The sequence below is a fragment of the Halyomorpha halys genome, unplaced genomic scaffold (genome assembly GCF_000696795.3).
Source record: "Halyomorpha halys isolate HHAL.00 unplaced genomic scaffold, Hhal_1.1 Scaffold765.1, whole genome shotgun sequence".
Lineage (NCBI taxonomy): Eukaryota > Metazoa > Arthropoda > Insecta > Hemiptera > Pentatomidae > Halyomorpha > Halyomorpha halys.
The window spans coordinates 400,967-414,958 of record NW_027113294.1 but is presented as its reverse complement, the minus strand read 5'-3'; the positions used below and the strand labels follow the sequence as shown (position 1 = coordinate 414,958).

The following is a 13,992-nucleotide window of genomic DNA, read 5'->3' as shown; positions in this document are numbered from 1 at the left end:
ATATATATTTAAAATTAAAGTTACGAAAAAGTGAGAAGGAACATGTAAATGCAATTAATTTAATATGCAAGTAAAATTTTGTTATTTTAATAATAATCAATAATATATATGAGGAGAAGAAGGTTGGGGGTCAGTGATGAACACAAATAAGTAAAAATTTATTTATTAGTGCCAAGGTTTCGGCCAGAATTTCTAGCCTTCATCAGGGTTAAGAACAAAAAACAAGATAACAACCAATGAATATATAGAATGATAAGAAATTAATTAAAAATTTTTTCCATAAGTTTAATTTTAAATTATTATTATTAAATTAAAATATTCATATTTCTTTGTTTCTTTTGCATTTTATAACTTTATATTTTATTCCCTTAATCCTGCTATTTTACTTACATATTTAATTACCTATATATACATTTTATTTCCCACTTCTTTTATTACTTTATTTTTATTAATTTTCATTTTGTACATATACTTATTTACTAGATTTTCAAATGTATTTTATTATTTGTTCTATCTACTTACTTAATATTTATATTACTCTTCTCATACAACCTCTATCTTCTTATAATACTTAGACTATTCATGTCTGTCAACACTATTTATTTATCCATAATATTAGTTATTTTCTAATCATTTTATACATTGGTTGTTGTCTTTTTTTCAGTTCTTAGCCCTAATGAAGGCTAGATATTCTGGCCGAAATGTTGGCACTAATAAATGAGGTTTTTATATTATTTGTGTTCATCACTGACCACTCCCCAAACCATATTTAAACTTATTATCCACGATTAACAATCTTTTCATCATTATAATCAATAATAATTCTGTTAATTTAGTACATATTTAATTAATTTCATATACATGTTCTTTCTCATTTTTTACATAACTTTAATTTTAAATGATTGTAATTTTTTACTTATATTTACTAATGGGGTTTTCATATCTATATTATTTTTTGTTTCTTGTCCCTTTCTTAATTTTAATATAACTACATAATAATAATAATATAATAATAACTACATAATAATAAATACATATTCTCATACTGATTTTATCATTTATTTATAAAGTATAATAAGGCATTATCTTTTATCTTGTTACTTTCTAGTTATTCTGTATTTCCTTTTATTTATTATGGTTGTTATATTGCTTTTTTGTTCTTAGCCTCAATGAAGGCCTGATGAAATTATGACCAAAACCTGAACACTTATTGAATACATTTTTCTTTTTACTTATTTATGTTCTTTACTGAATGCGCCCAAACTGTTATCTCCTTACAACATATGTAATATTGTCTTTACACTTTCTTAGTAGTTAATGTTATTTTTTTTTCTTCAGGGAGTTAAAAACACCAATGGCCAAGGTCATAGATTCTTCCTAATACAGAATTTTTTAAAATATTTTTAACTATGTTTTAAAGTTAATAATTTGTTATCAATATCCTTTCCGCTCCCCACATGTAGATGTAGTTATACTCATGTAAAAGCTGTATTAATTTTATATTTTATTTAAAAATATTAATTTAACTTAATTCTGATGATTACTGGTGTTTACAAATTTGATTATGGTATAACGAGTATTCTATATACAAAAAACAAATTTTTCTTCACAATTGTGTATAATTTATTTGGTGACCATAAGATTGAATTTTTATTGAAGAAATCTTCCTTTATTTGCTTATAATATATTGGACCATCCCCTGTTACAAATAACTGTTTTACTAATTCATTTAAATGGATTGTAATAAGTGGTTATTATGCTATAAATTGATTGTATATCATAATTTTTATTTAATCTAAATTGATAAAAAAAATTTTATATATTCAGGATCAGAACAAAATTAATACAAATTAATTATAGTATTTATTTAGAAAATTAATTTTATTTTTATTAACTTTTATGTATGCCAAAAGGTTTTGTGACTCACTGTAGCCACTAACAGTATTTTGATTAACAAATAAAATGTCACATGCTCTCCTTATTTTTCATTCATTTTAATCCTTCCCTCCACACTCCAATCAAACATTTAATATCATACAGGGGTCAAATATTTTAATATCTGTTCAGTTTGATACATTAAATCATTACATACCGGATTTTTCAGAGTTTAGAAACCTAAATGTAAATATAAATCAAGGATCAATTCCCTAGAAGGTATTCACGTCTAAAGATTTTCATTTTTATAAATTATTTGGTTATTAAAAAAAATTAATATGTGATCCAAGCTTTATCAATGAAATATAAACATTAACATTCATATTAAATGCTGTGGAAAGTAATTACCTTGAGCATTAAGACTGGCTCGGCATCTTCTGTCAATAGCTGCACTAGATATGTGTTATTTTTTCACAAGTTTCAATTATCCCTCTTTGGAAAGAATTAAGTTTATTTACTGAGTTTGCATAGACTTTTTGTTTAATGTCACCCCTAACAAAAATATCCAGTGGTGTCAGATCTGAGATCTGGAGAGACTTAAATTTTTAGAAAGTAAAAACTTAAGGTTATGAGAGAAGTTATGATTATTAATTATATCCTTTCTTTGTGACAAAGCGATTAGTGTTTGTTGAAAGGTTGCTTGAAATAAACTTCAGGGTGACTTTTTCCGTTTCATTTAATGATCTGTTAATGATTACACTGACAACAAGTTCAGTGATTGTGCGATATTGTTTTTTTCTGATGATAACTATATTAATCTCTTTAGTACATTTAAAAAAAAAAAGCATTTGAGACTATTAATGTTGTGTGCTGAAAGTCATAAATGATACTAAGTTTTATAGGAAAATGTGAATTCAATTGCACCCGTTTCTATTCTCGCCTTGTTAGTGATTTTTGTTGTAAATGATTGATTTGCGGGGTTTGTGTACCTGTAAATGGTATCCTGTAAAAAAGTGCTGTTGAATAATGACATTTTTATTTATAATTTTTTTGGTTTATACAAAGAACTTTCACTTTGTTGTTGGAAGATTACAAAACTCCCTGCCTTGTCTGTCCCGTTAAACTCAAAATTTTTAATTTTGATTCCATAAAACAATAGTTTCTTTTTTTTTTAGTCCTCTCATTTTAGCCCTTACTCGGAGGAGTTTTTTATCATACTTGGTGCTACCTTTTTCCCTTTTACCCTGATGAACCCTCAAATAAAAGCCCTAAAAATCTGACAAGACATATTTTCATCAGGAATTTTTTCCTGTTTTGAGATATTTAATTCATATGTTTACTTAGGACCCTTAAACACCATGTATGAACTGAAAGAGGGTATTTAATATCCAAAATATTAATTTTTAGTTATTATTTTCTTCTATCAAAACATCATCACAAAAATAAATATTTTTTGTCTTTAAAAATTAACTTTTAATTTGTATGCTATTATCTGATCCAATTTAAAGCTCATCCTTGCTGCATTTGCTTTAAATAAACTGATAAGTATTGTTTAATTAACAAATATTGTTTTTTTTTCTCTATGCTTTCTTACATGGAATTCTAAGAATGGATCTACCAATTAACACACAGTGTTTTTAAGTGGACTGATAACCTTTGAAATGTTAGTATGGTCTTTGTTCTTCCAGGATTCTAAGATGTTGAGATGGCTCAATGTTCGGGTAAACACATCTCCGCAATGCAGCTATTTTACGAACTCAAACAGCGTTTTCCTCATATACCGGATAGACTCGTCAACTATTATATCAAACAGGTTACAGTCAAATTCAATGTTTTGTTCATTAAAACTCAACTCCCCTCTTCTAACATATAACTTTTTTTTTTTATAGAATAATATTAACATGTTTTCAATTCTGAATTTGCTTTGGGTTATATTTTGTTGTTTTCTTCAATTATTTTCTCATAGCTTTTCCTGTTGAAATAGTGCTAACATATTTGAATGTGTCACCTTATAGAATTTTAATTAGTTCCAAACAAGTCAGAAAGTTATCAGCATGTTAGATTTCATTTCTATGTTAATTGTAAAGCTTCGTCCACATTGTTAAAAATGCTATAATTATACTAACAAAAGAACAAAATATTATTGCAGGACAGACATACAGTGGTACTGGACTTAGATACAAATGTAAATGTATATATAAAATGTTTTTATGAATTATGATATTTAAAAATGTATATAACAAACAAATGTTAAGTTCATCACAAAAACTTCAAGTCAGCTAAGTATCGTAGGAAAATCAAAAATAAAGAGGAAACTCTAAGTTATATCAGAAATGTTTTTTATAGCTGATCACAAATATTAAGCCAGCATTTATTTTTACTTTGTTATTGGGAATTTATCAATATTAGATTTTAAAAAAATAATGATGTAGAAAAATTAATGTATCATATTCCTTGTTTTTTTGTTCTAAGTGTTCAAATATTGTTTATTAATAAGAATAAGAATTGTCCCAATTTTTTTTTACTATGTCTTTTATATATATCATTAAAAATAAGAAAATGAATGAACTTATAATTTATTGTTGAAATTGTCCAAAATTTTTTTTTACTAAGTGTTCAAGCATTGTTTATTAATGAGCAAATTTAATTAAATTAAAATTGTCCCATTTTTTTTTTTTTTTACTAAGTTTTTAAGCATTGTTTATTATTGAGAAAATTTAATGAACTCAGGATTTATTATTGAAATTGTCCTTTTTTTTTCTTTTTTTTTTAACTAAATGTTTAAAATTGTTTACTTATAAGAAAATTTAATGAACTTAAAATTTATTAATGAAATTGTTCCATTTTTTTTTCTCTAGATTTATTAATGAAATTGTTCTTCTTTTTTTTTTTTCTAAGTGTTTAAGAATTGTTTATTAACGAGAAAATTTAATTAAATTAAAATTGTCCCATTTTTTTTTTTTTTTACTAAGTTTATAAGCATTGTTTATTATTGAGAAAATTTAATGAACTCAAGATTTATTAAAATTGTCCTTTTTTTTTTTTTTTTCTATACTTACTGGTTGTTATCTTGTTCTGTTCTTAGACCTGATGAAGGCTAGAAACTTTAGCTGAAACGTTGGCACAATTAAATAAGTTTCATCAACTAGTTGTACCTCAAGTACTTGTTTGTTCACCATTAATATACTCATTAATAAAACAGTAGACTAGATATTAAGAATATAAGTTTTCTTTGTGATATCTAGATCATTTCCTACTGATGAATAGAGATTATCATTTGTCACTGTCTGACATTTTTAAACTTTATGCTCTGGTTGTTTTTTAAGAATAATTTTTTAAATACTTGTTTAATAATATTGTTTCTTATTTTGGTTGAATGGTAAGCTTGTGGGTATGGAGTGAAATAGTGGTTAAAAACTATTGTATGTGATTAAGAAAGAAAGAAGAAACCTCATTCAGTTCCTTCAACATCTTATAGATATGCGTTAAAAGTTGTGGATATATCTTGTATAAGACTGCTAGCACTTTTTCAATCTTTTCATGAAATTGTTTATAGATGTTTAAATTTATCATTCTTTGCTATTTATTACATATCAAAATGTAGTTACGTTTTGGTAAAAATAAACTGAAAAAAAACAAAACAAAAAAACAATTTGGAAATAAAATACAAATCGTTTATTTATGATTTTTACAGCAATATATATTTGGTTCTCTTATGTTTATATCTACAGGTAGTTGTTTTTGTATAATTTCCTATTTCCGATTTTATAGATTAAGAATTAAGACTATATAAAGAATTAGGGCAAGATTAAAAGAAATTATAAATCAATTTGTAAATGTATTCATGTACAGTGTATATATTTAATTGTAAATACATCTTAGTTATTCTTGTGTAATAATTTTTTGTTTGTGTTTGTTTTGGAATACTTTGTTTTTTAGCTACATAGTTTTTTTTTTAAGTTGATCGAGGTACTAAAGCTCCTTATTTGACAGGAATATGTTATGATAGGTCTTAGTACTGCTTTATAGAGTATAAATTTTTTTCTGGGAGATAATTTTGATTTTTTGTTAGAATATAGAAATATTTCATACATTATTTTCTACTTTTAAATTAATATGGCTGTTAAACAACAGCGTACTGCCTAATATGACTCCTGGATATTTTACAGATTTGGCAAAAGGGATAGGAGTATCCTTTAAAACTATATTTGAGGAAAGTATTGGTTGTCGTTTTGTGAAAATTGTGGCTTTTGTTTTTTCAATGTTTAGATGTAACCCTCATTTTTTAAGATGCTTTCATGTTTCTTTTTAGAATGCCTCTTTTAGTCTATTAGTGATTGTATCAGTTCGTTAAGATGAGGAGTATAATATCATTGGTACTATAATATAATATAGTATCATTGGCAAAGAGTTGCAATTTTTTATGGTGATTTATGAATAAATTAAATAATATGGGACCTAAACAGGATCCCTGCTGGCAATGAGTATCATTCTTATTAGTCATGTAATTTACTTAAAATGTTTCATGTGCAATAATATGCATTATTTTCCAGGCCCGGGGAGACAAAGAAGCGTGCTGGTGCATGCTGGAAGGAGAAAAACCTCGGATGTCAGAACCACCAGCAGCACATCGCTTGGAGGTTCCATCAAAGCCGTCGAGCCCAATCCGGGAGCGCCCCCGCTGGCCGCCCGTTGTTAGGTCTCCATTTATGCCACCTAGTTTAAGGGCTGGTCCTCCTGATCACTGTGAGTATTATCATATTATCATTATTATGTTTCCTCTTATGTTAAACTCCGTTACATTTTGTTAGATTATTAGTTGACCTGATATTGCTATGTACTGTACCTGTTGTAAAGTACCTGTTGTAAATTTGGATGCCAGGATAATTATCCAAAATATATTTATATTCATTTAAATTATTTGAGTCCTTAAAGCTATTATTATTATTAGATTACCTTTCCAAAGGCCTTGTGTGTTTTCCAGCTTACCAATTGTATATCTTTATATAATATTATTACCATTGAAATATGTAATATATTAGGGAGTGGTATTGGGTAATATTATACTACATTTAAGGTACAGAGTATTTATTTACATTTATTTGATCTATGAATAGAACCACACAGATGTTTTGGCGAAAATGTTTATAGTATTAGAAAGTTCAATACAACATAGCAATAGTTTTTTTGATAATTTTTGTACCATACTTGACCATCACCTGGACCATCTTTCTTCAATCATCCACCACATTTTGTTTAAAATAATTGAACAATGTTTCATGTTCCATTTCATTCTAAAATTCTTATGCTTAATTTTCCATGAAATTATATTATAAATGATTTTATATATTACTTTTCATTAATTGAGTTTCTTAATATCTGAAAGTCACTATTTTGTTATATGTATTTCATTAATGAATAAAAGCTCCAGTATCAGACTAAGAGACTAGCCTAACAATTAATTAAAGCAAGATCAAGTACTTGCATACATGTGCTACAGAAGCAACATATTATGTTGAAGGATTTGTAAAGTTGGTCCCTTCAAGTTTCAGAAGCTTGACCAATTTACATATCTAGCCTCTGTTGTTAGCTCTTTGAAATAATATTTCCCTCAAGGTAAATAGAAGTATCTTCAGTGCCATCAGGAGTTATTTTGGGCTTTGATACTTCGACCAGCTCGTTTATCATGAGAACAAAGATATTGCTCTACAAGATGCTGGTGTATCCTCCCCTCATATATGCTTTCGATACAAGGACTCTAACGAAGGCCCAGGAGAATAAAATCCTCTATCTTTGAAGAATATTTAGTTTGATTAAGATTGGTGACCACTGGAGAAGACAGAAAAATGCAGAAATATACAAGCTATTTAGGGAAGCTAATATCATTGAACTTATAAAGATTGGACGTTTTTGCTGGGCTGGACAAGTTGCCTGGATCAATATGGACAACACTCACATAAGAATCCTTGAAGAAAACTTGTACTGAACTAGAAATAGAGGAAAGCCAAAACTCAGTTGAGAGGACTGTATGGCCCAGTGCCAGAACACTGCTGGAAGTGAGAAACAAAAGAGGACACAAGACTGGATATTCTGACAAAAATTTAGCAAGAAGTTCAAAGATTCATTTTTAATAATCTAATTTTTATTTTGTATATGTATTATTTATCTTACTTTTAAATGTCTAATGAAGATTATTTAATTTTTTTTAGCTCTAATCCAAAGACAGTTGGAACGAAAACAAAATTTAGAATTAGAATTAGAAAAAGAGAAACGAAGGCTGGCAGAAATGCAAAGACGGGAACAGGAATTAAAGAGTGAACTTAATGCAAGGTTAGCGACTTGCAATATTTCAGCAAAGGTATGTTTTCTTTAGTATTAGACAGTTCATATAGAACCCTTAACTGTTATCTGTATTTGAACAATGTAATAACCAAAGACTCTATTTTTTATTAGTTAGCTTTTGAAAGTAATTTTATTTTTAATATTTAGCTTAAATTGTAAATTTGTATGCAAATTAACTAATTTTCATTTTGTATATTTAGGGATAAATATATATTTATAAATACTTTAATTTTTTTTTTTTAAGTATAAAAAATATTCTTATTTTTCTTAAAGTTGACGTTAATTTTAGAGTCGCAGCCTTGGGAGAAAAACACAACTTTTATTTAAACATGAAATGACCTATAATTTATAATAAATAATAAAAGAGAGAATAATAGGAATTACATTGATAACTGCTTTAAAAAAAAAATGGTTAATTGTTTTTAGTTTATTTTCCATTATTTGACTATCTTTAATTTGTGGCTTTTGTCTAAACACGTTTTGTGTTATTTTTTAATGTTTCTAAAAATTTATTAATTGATACATTATGAATTCATTTTAAATGTCCAAAATTAGTTGTCTGTTTTTTTTTCATAGATTAACATTATATAAAAATTTACTTACAAGACATTTAATAGTATAGAAGCTAATATGTGCTTTCAATGTTGTAATATACCTTCTCCATTTCCTAAAGGATGATCTTAAATCAATTATATGTATGATGAGGGTTTTAAATTTCAGGCCAAAACTTTGACTGAAGAAATCAGTGTTCTTCGTTCTGAATGCTTAAAGTTAAGTAGAGAACTTGAATCTCATGATGAAGATTCCAGTTTAGTAGAAGGTATATATAAATTCTTATATTTATCTATTTATTTTTGTTTTACATTATTTTTTGTCTGATTCCTATAAATTGATAAGGTTTACTTAACTAAGGTGTTAGTTATAGTCACATTAGATAGATAATAGTAAATTGATACTAATAGAAGATAAAATATAATATTGTAGAGGCTTATATAAACTAAATTATAACAAAAAAAAAATAATGAAAAATGCATAAGAAAATGTAAATGATGAATTATAGAATAAACATAATAAAGAAATGTAATTAATGTCTGAAAATTATGAAAAACAACATAATGAAATAAAAGAAAATATATGTGATGAAATGGGCAAGAAAGAAAATGGGATATATGTTACAATTAATAAAAGCTACACAGTAATATATAATATATAATTATGTTCTTATTTATCTTCTCCTCATATTAATCTACGGGCAGTTATTTACACCTCATTATATTAGAAGGTATAATTATAATAATATTAGAAAAAGTGAAGTAGTTAGACAAGAAATAAGTTGATAAACTAAAATATAATCTGACAAAGGCAGAATAGCCTGCAAATTTTTGACAACATTGTAGCTGTACTATAGATTATATTATACTGTATATGAAAAAAGGTGAATTAATGGGAGAATTTAGAAGACTGTACAACACTGAATTAAGGGAGCTACAGCCGGTAAGTATAATTCAAGTTATAGCATTGCGGTATAAGGTTGTAAGGCTTAGTAATGAGCGAATCCCTAAAATATTAATAAACACTGAACCGATGGGTAAATGTCTGAGGGATAGACCGAAACATAGATGGGAGGATTGCGTTAAAACTGATCTAGTAGAATTGGGTTTGGAGTCGCATCGCTGGAAGGATGTATGTAGAGAGAAATTGGTGGTATCAGCGTCGAACCTTCAGGTTCGTTAGCTCTTCATTATTATTATCATTATTATAGGATACCTATAGGATAGGATACTGTATATTTAGAATAAGTTATCCTTGAGAATAGCAGGAAGGGCCAAAACGTAGGAGTGGAATAACAAGAAAATAAACTGGTTGACACTTAATGTATATTTTTTTTTATAATTGATAAATAAACCAGTTTCAAACAAGAATTCAAATTATATATAAAAAATAAATAAAGTATTAACTGAATACTTTTAGCCAATAAAATATATATAATATTTTATTATAATATAGCCTATACATATTTCTTTAATTCAAAGGAAAAAAAAATTGTTGGCTATATTTCCATCGATCACCTTATATGAATGTTTATATTTATTTTTTATTTTCAGGAATTGGAGATTCAATGGAGCAGTTCCGTTGGTGCTGCCACATGTGTACATTCCAAAATCACCCTCTTTTGAATCAGTGTGAATACTGTCTAATGCCTCGTGTATCATTAGGTACTGTCTCATAAGAAAACTCTAGTGTACAAATATTTCTGGTTGTGTATATACTAAATATTTTTATCAAATGTACATAGTTGTATTTTATAGTAGCACCACTTTTTTTTTTTAATTTTAAATTACACCATTAGTTTTATTTAATTTGATAATTATAATGTGTACCTCTCATGTGTTACAATTATTATTTGTTATTGTCTAGTCTTTGATATATTTTTTATATATTGTTACTGATTATATGCTTCTATTTTTGGAATTTTCTATTTCGACTTTAGTAAAAAAAAAACGAAAAAAAAAAATGAAAAAACGATGATAATATTACCTTAATTAAAAGGCCTAAAATGTTTCGGGTTAATATTTAAAACATTTTAAAAGCAATTTTCACAAATCTTGACTATAATGTTATATTAATTAAGAATTATGTTGAAATGTTTGATGTTGAGAAATATTTATGAAAAATCATCTCCCAGATATTAAACTCACTTTCGATTTTTATTTTATAATTTATAATTTTATAGGAATAAAATTTTATTATTAATATTACAACATCTTTTTAGATGAAAAGAATATACCAAAACGTTTTGAGTTATATCTATGTACATTCACAATTCATATACACATGTTTTACGATGATTCAATTATTCTTAGTTTATTATAATATTTTTAAAAATATGTAAAAATTATTAGTTTTAATTTTTAATTTTCTTTTCTTTTGTGTTTTTTTGAATTATTTGTTTATAGTTTTATTCGTAGACTGAAAAAGATTTTTAACCGTAGATTTATTTATTTAAAAAAGTCAATTTACTGGGAATAAGGTAAATATAAATTAGTCTAATATCTTTAGAGATTTATTTTGTTGTTTAAATACATCAATGCTTGCTTTAATAGTGCCACATCTGGCAAAATAAAAAGTTTTTTATTTATTTTATATTTGATGTATTACCAAGACTATCCCATAAACTACAGTTATTTCGTGACAGTCTAAAGATAATGAAGGTAGAGGAAGTCACACTAGTTTGTGATACTTCCAAATCAAAATAAAACCAAAACTTTTTTTTTGCCAAATGTGCCATTATTGAAAGGAAGTTATGATATGTGTATATTTTTTTCTACTTATAGTTATTCCAACTGCTTATCACTCCTTTATCAGATTTAAACTTTTTGTTTCTGTTGACAAGGTTTTATTTCTTTAAATAAATTTTGCTTCTTAATAATCATAAAAAGGTAACTAAGGATGTGTAGAGTTTTATGTTGGGAGAAAAAGTAAAAAAAGTCCAATTTTAACCAGGGGACTATTGAACAAGTATTGAAATTTAGTTGGTATTAAAACTATCTTGCCTTTTATTTTTTATATATTTTCGTTGGTTGGTTAAAATACAAGGGGCATTCACAAAGTTTCAAAACTGGACTCAAATCCAAAAATGTATTGAGCATTTTTGAGCAGTGAACTTAAAGTCGACGATATGTGACCCACGGACATCAACACACCACTGCCAGCATTTTTTCCTGCAAATCTTCACACGGAAGGCTTTTAAGAGACATCATCGAAGCTGCCTTGACAATTGGAAGTATGTTAAATCACTTTCCTTCCTGGTCTCTCTGATTCGAAGAAACAAAAATAAGTCACTGGGAGCTAGGTCATGGCTGTGGCAGTGTTGAACTTGGCCAAAACTTAGGTGGTGGCTAAATAGTCTTTAATCTCCGAGTGGACTTGATCTTTCTAGCGGCAGTATATAATAACTTATCTATGACTGTCTGTCCGACAGGAACAAACTCTTACTGGAACATTTCGCATAGAACCAATGAAAACAAAGTTTTGAAATTCTTGGCCTATTTACTAAATTTTCGGCCAAGTTCAGCGTGATAAAAGTTCTTCAGTTACTACAGCCCTTACCTAGCTCCCAGCGATTTCATTTTTCATCATAAAATTAAGAAAGACCTGGTATGGAATTGATTCAATACAATTTCAGGAGCAGCTTTTATGAGGCCCCTTTGAAGAGTTCCAGAGAACTTTAGAACAATAGGAAAAACGCGGCCAGTGGTGTTGATGCCCGAGGGCCTTAAATTAATAAAGATGATTTTAAGTTTGCTGCTAAAAAAATGTTTGGTACAATTCTGGTTCTGAGACCTGTCTTAAAACTTTGTGAATAAACCATATAACTAGCAAAAGTTTTATGAAATGTAGGATTCTCTCTGTCTTTCATTTATTTAATATCTTGCATTTCCAAAAACTGATATTAGGGAGTGTCAACTTTCGGTGAATAGGTCATTTATTGCTCACAAATTGACTTAAATTGGCAATTTGAATCTCATAAAATAGATAATTTATTATTAGTTTTGATGTGCCTATGTGTATTGATAAATTGGCCACCTTTTAATTATCATTGTTCATAAAAAAGTTATAAAAATTTGTATTTAAATATGAGGTGTTTCTAGCATTTATTACAGTTTAAGTTCAAAATTTCATTGGTTTAGTAAGGTCTTCAATAAATTCCTGGTTGATATTTTCATATTATTCTTTCGAAACTGTCCATCATCCTTGATGCACTTCTGTTAATGCTGGACTATTCCTTATTCATCTTAATTTCTCATATCGTATATTGTCAATTGGGTTTAAGTAGTGACTGTATTGTGTATTTCATAACTATTAATTGTGTTTATATATTATATTTTGTACCTGGTTTTGAAAGAGTTTAAGAAATAGCTTATATATATTTTTATGACTTAATTCTTCCAAATAAAAAATTAATTGACCTAGGTGGGAATTGAACCTATAACGTTCTGAACCCTTGCCCTGAGTCAGCTACCATGTCCTTGAATAATTTTGTTTAATGGCTTACACTAAAAAATATTTTGTTTTTAAATTCATGGATATCTATACTTGGTTGGTTGGCTACCCCTAGCTTGAAAATGTTTACAAATCGTTGCTGTATTTAGATCTCAATCATTTGAAGTCATACTCTCCCTTATATTATATTTAAAAAGAACTGAAATATATTCTAGGCTTAAAAACAGATTACTCATATAACAACATCTATGTTAGGACTTATCTATGTTATGATCTCGTGTGGGTGTTTATATTTTTATTTTACAGTTTATTTTGTTGTTGACTGATGTATTAATTTTAATATAGATTTATTTATTTGAACAATCATAAAAATTATAAAATAATATAGCAATATATAAATTACATACATACTGTATTTGCTTGAATATAAGTTGACTCCTCTTCCTCTCACCCATTTTGAAAATAATTTACAGGGAACAATGTGGAAGAGTAAAAATTATTAAACTATTAAGAAATTAGTTTTCAAATTTATGCATATATCTCAAAAAGAAAGAATCATGCTTAAATGAAGTACTACAAAGATAAATAATATCATAAAAATATTTTGTATATTATATTATAAAAAAAATAAAGATATTTTATCTTTGCTTAAACTTACCTAATTAAGTGGGTATTTTCAATTCTTAATTCCAAATACCGTTTATGTCTGGTACGCTGTTTTAATTCCATATCTTATTTTCTTGTGTTGAGAAATCAGTTTAAATGTACCAT

The 13,992-nt window shown here is 27.0% G+C and overlaps 1 protein-coding gene across 3 annotated transcripts in view; it reads left to right on the top strand.

Moving 5' to 3' along the window:
• The window catches only part of LOC106686016 (uncharacterized), a 38,533-nt gene that overhangs the window by 17,824 nt on the left and 6,717 nt on the right, over positions 1-13,992 (top strand). For 2 of the 3 annotated variants that reach the window (XM_014429089.3, XM_067050861.1), the window contains exons 2-6: positions 3,564-3,688; positions 6,429-6,621; positions 8,085-8,233; positions 8,938-9,037; positions 10,323-10,433. In XM_014429089.3, the coding sequence (XP_014284575.1) occupies positions 3,581-3,688; positions 6,429-6,621; positions 8,085-8,233; positions 8,938-9,037; positions 10,323-10,433 (661 nt within the window). In that variant the 5' untranslated portion in view covers positions 3,564-3,580. The remainder of the gene's footprint in view (positions 1-3,563; positions 3,689-6,428; positions 6,622-8,084; positions 8,234-8,937; positions 9,038-10,322; positions 10,434-13,992) is intronic. The other variant, XM_067050862.1, reaches the window with a different exon arrangement.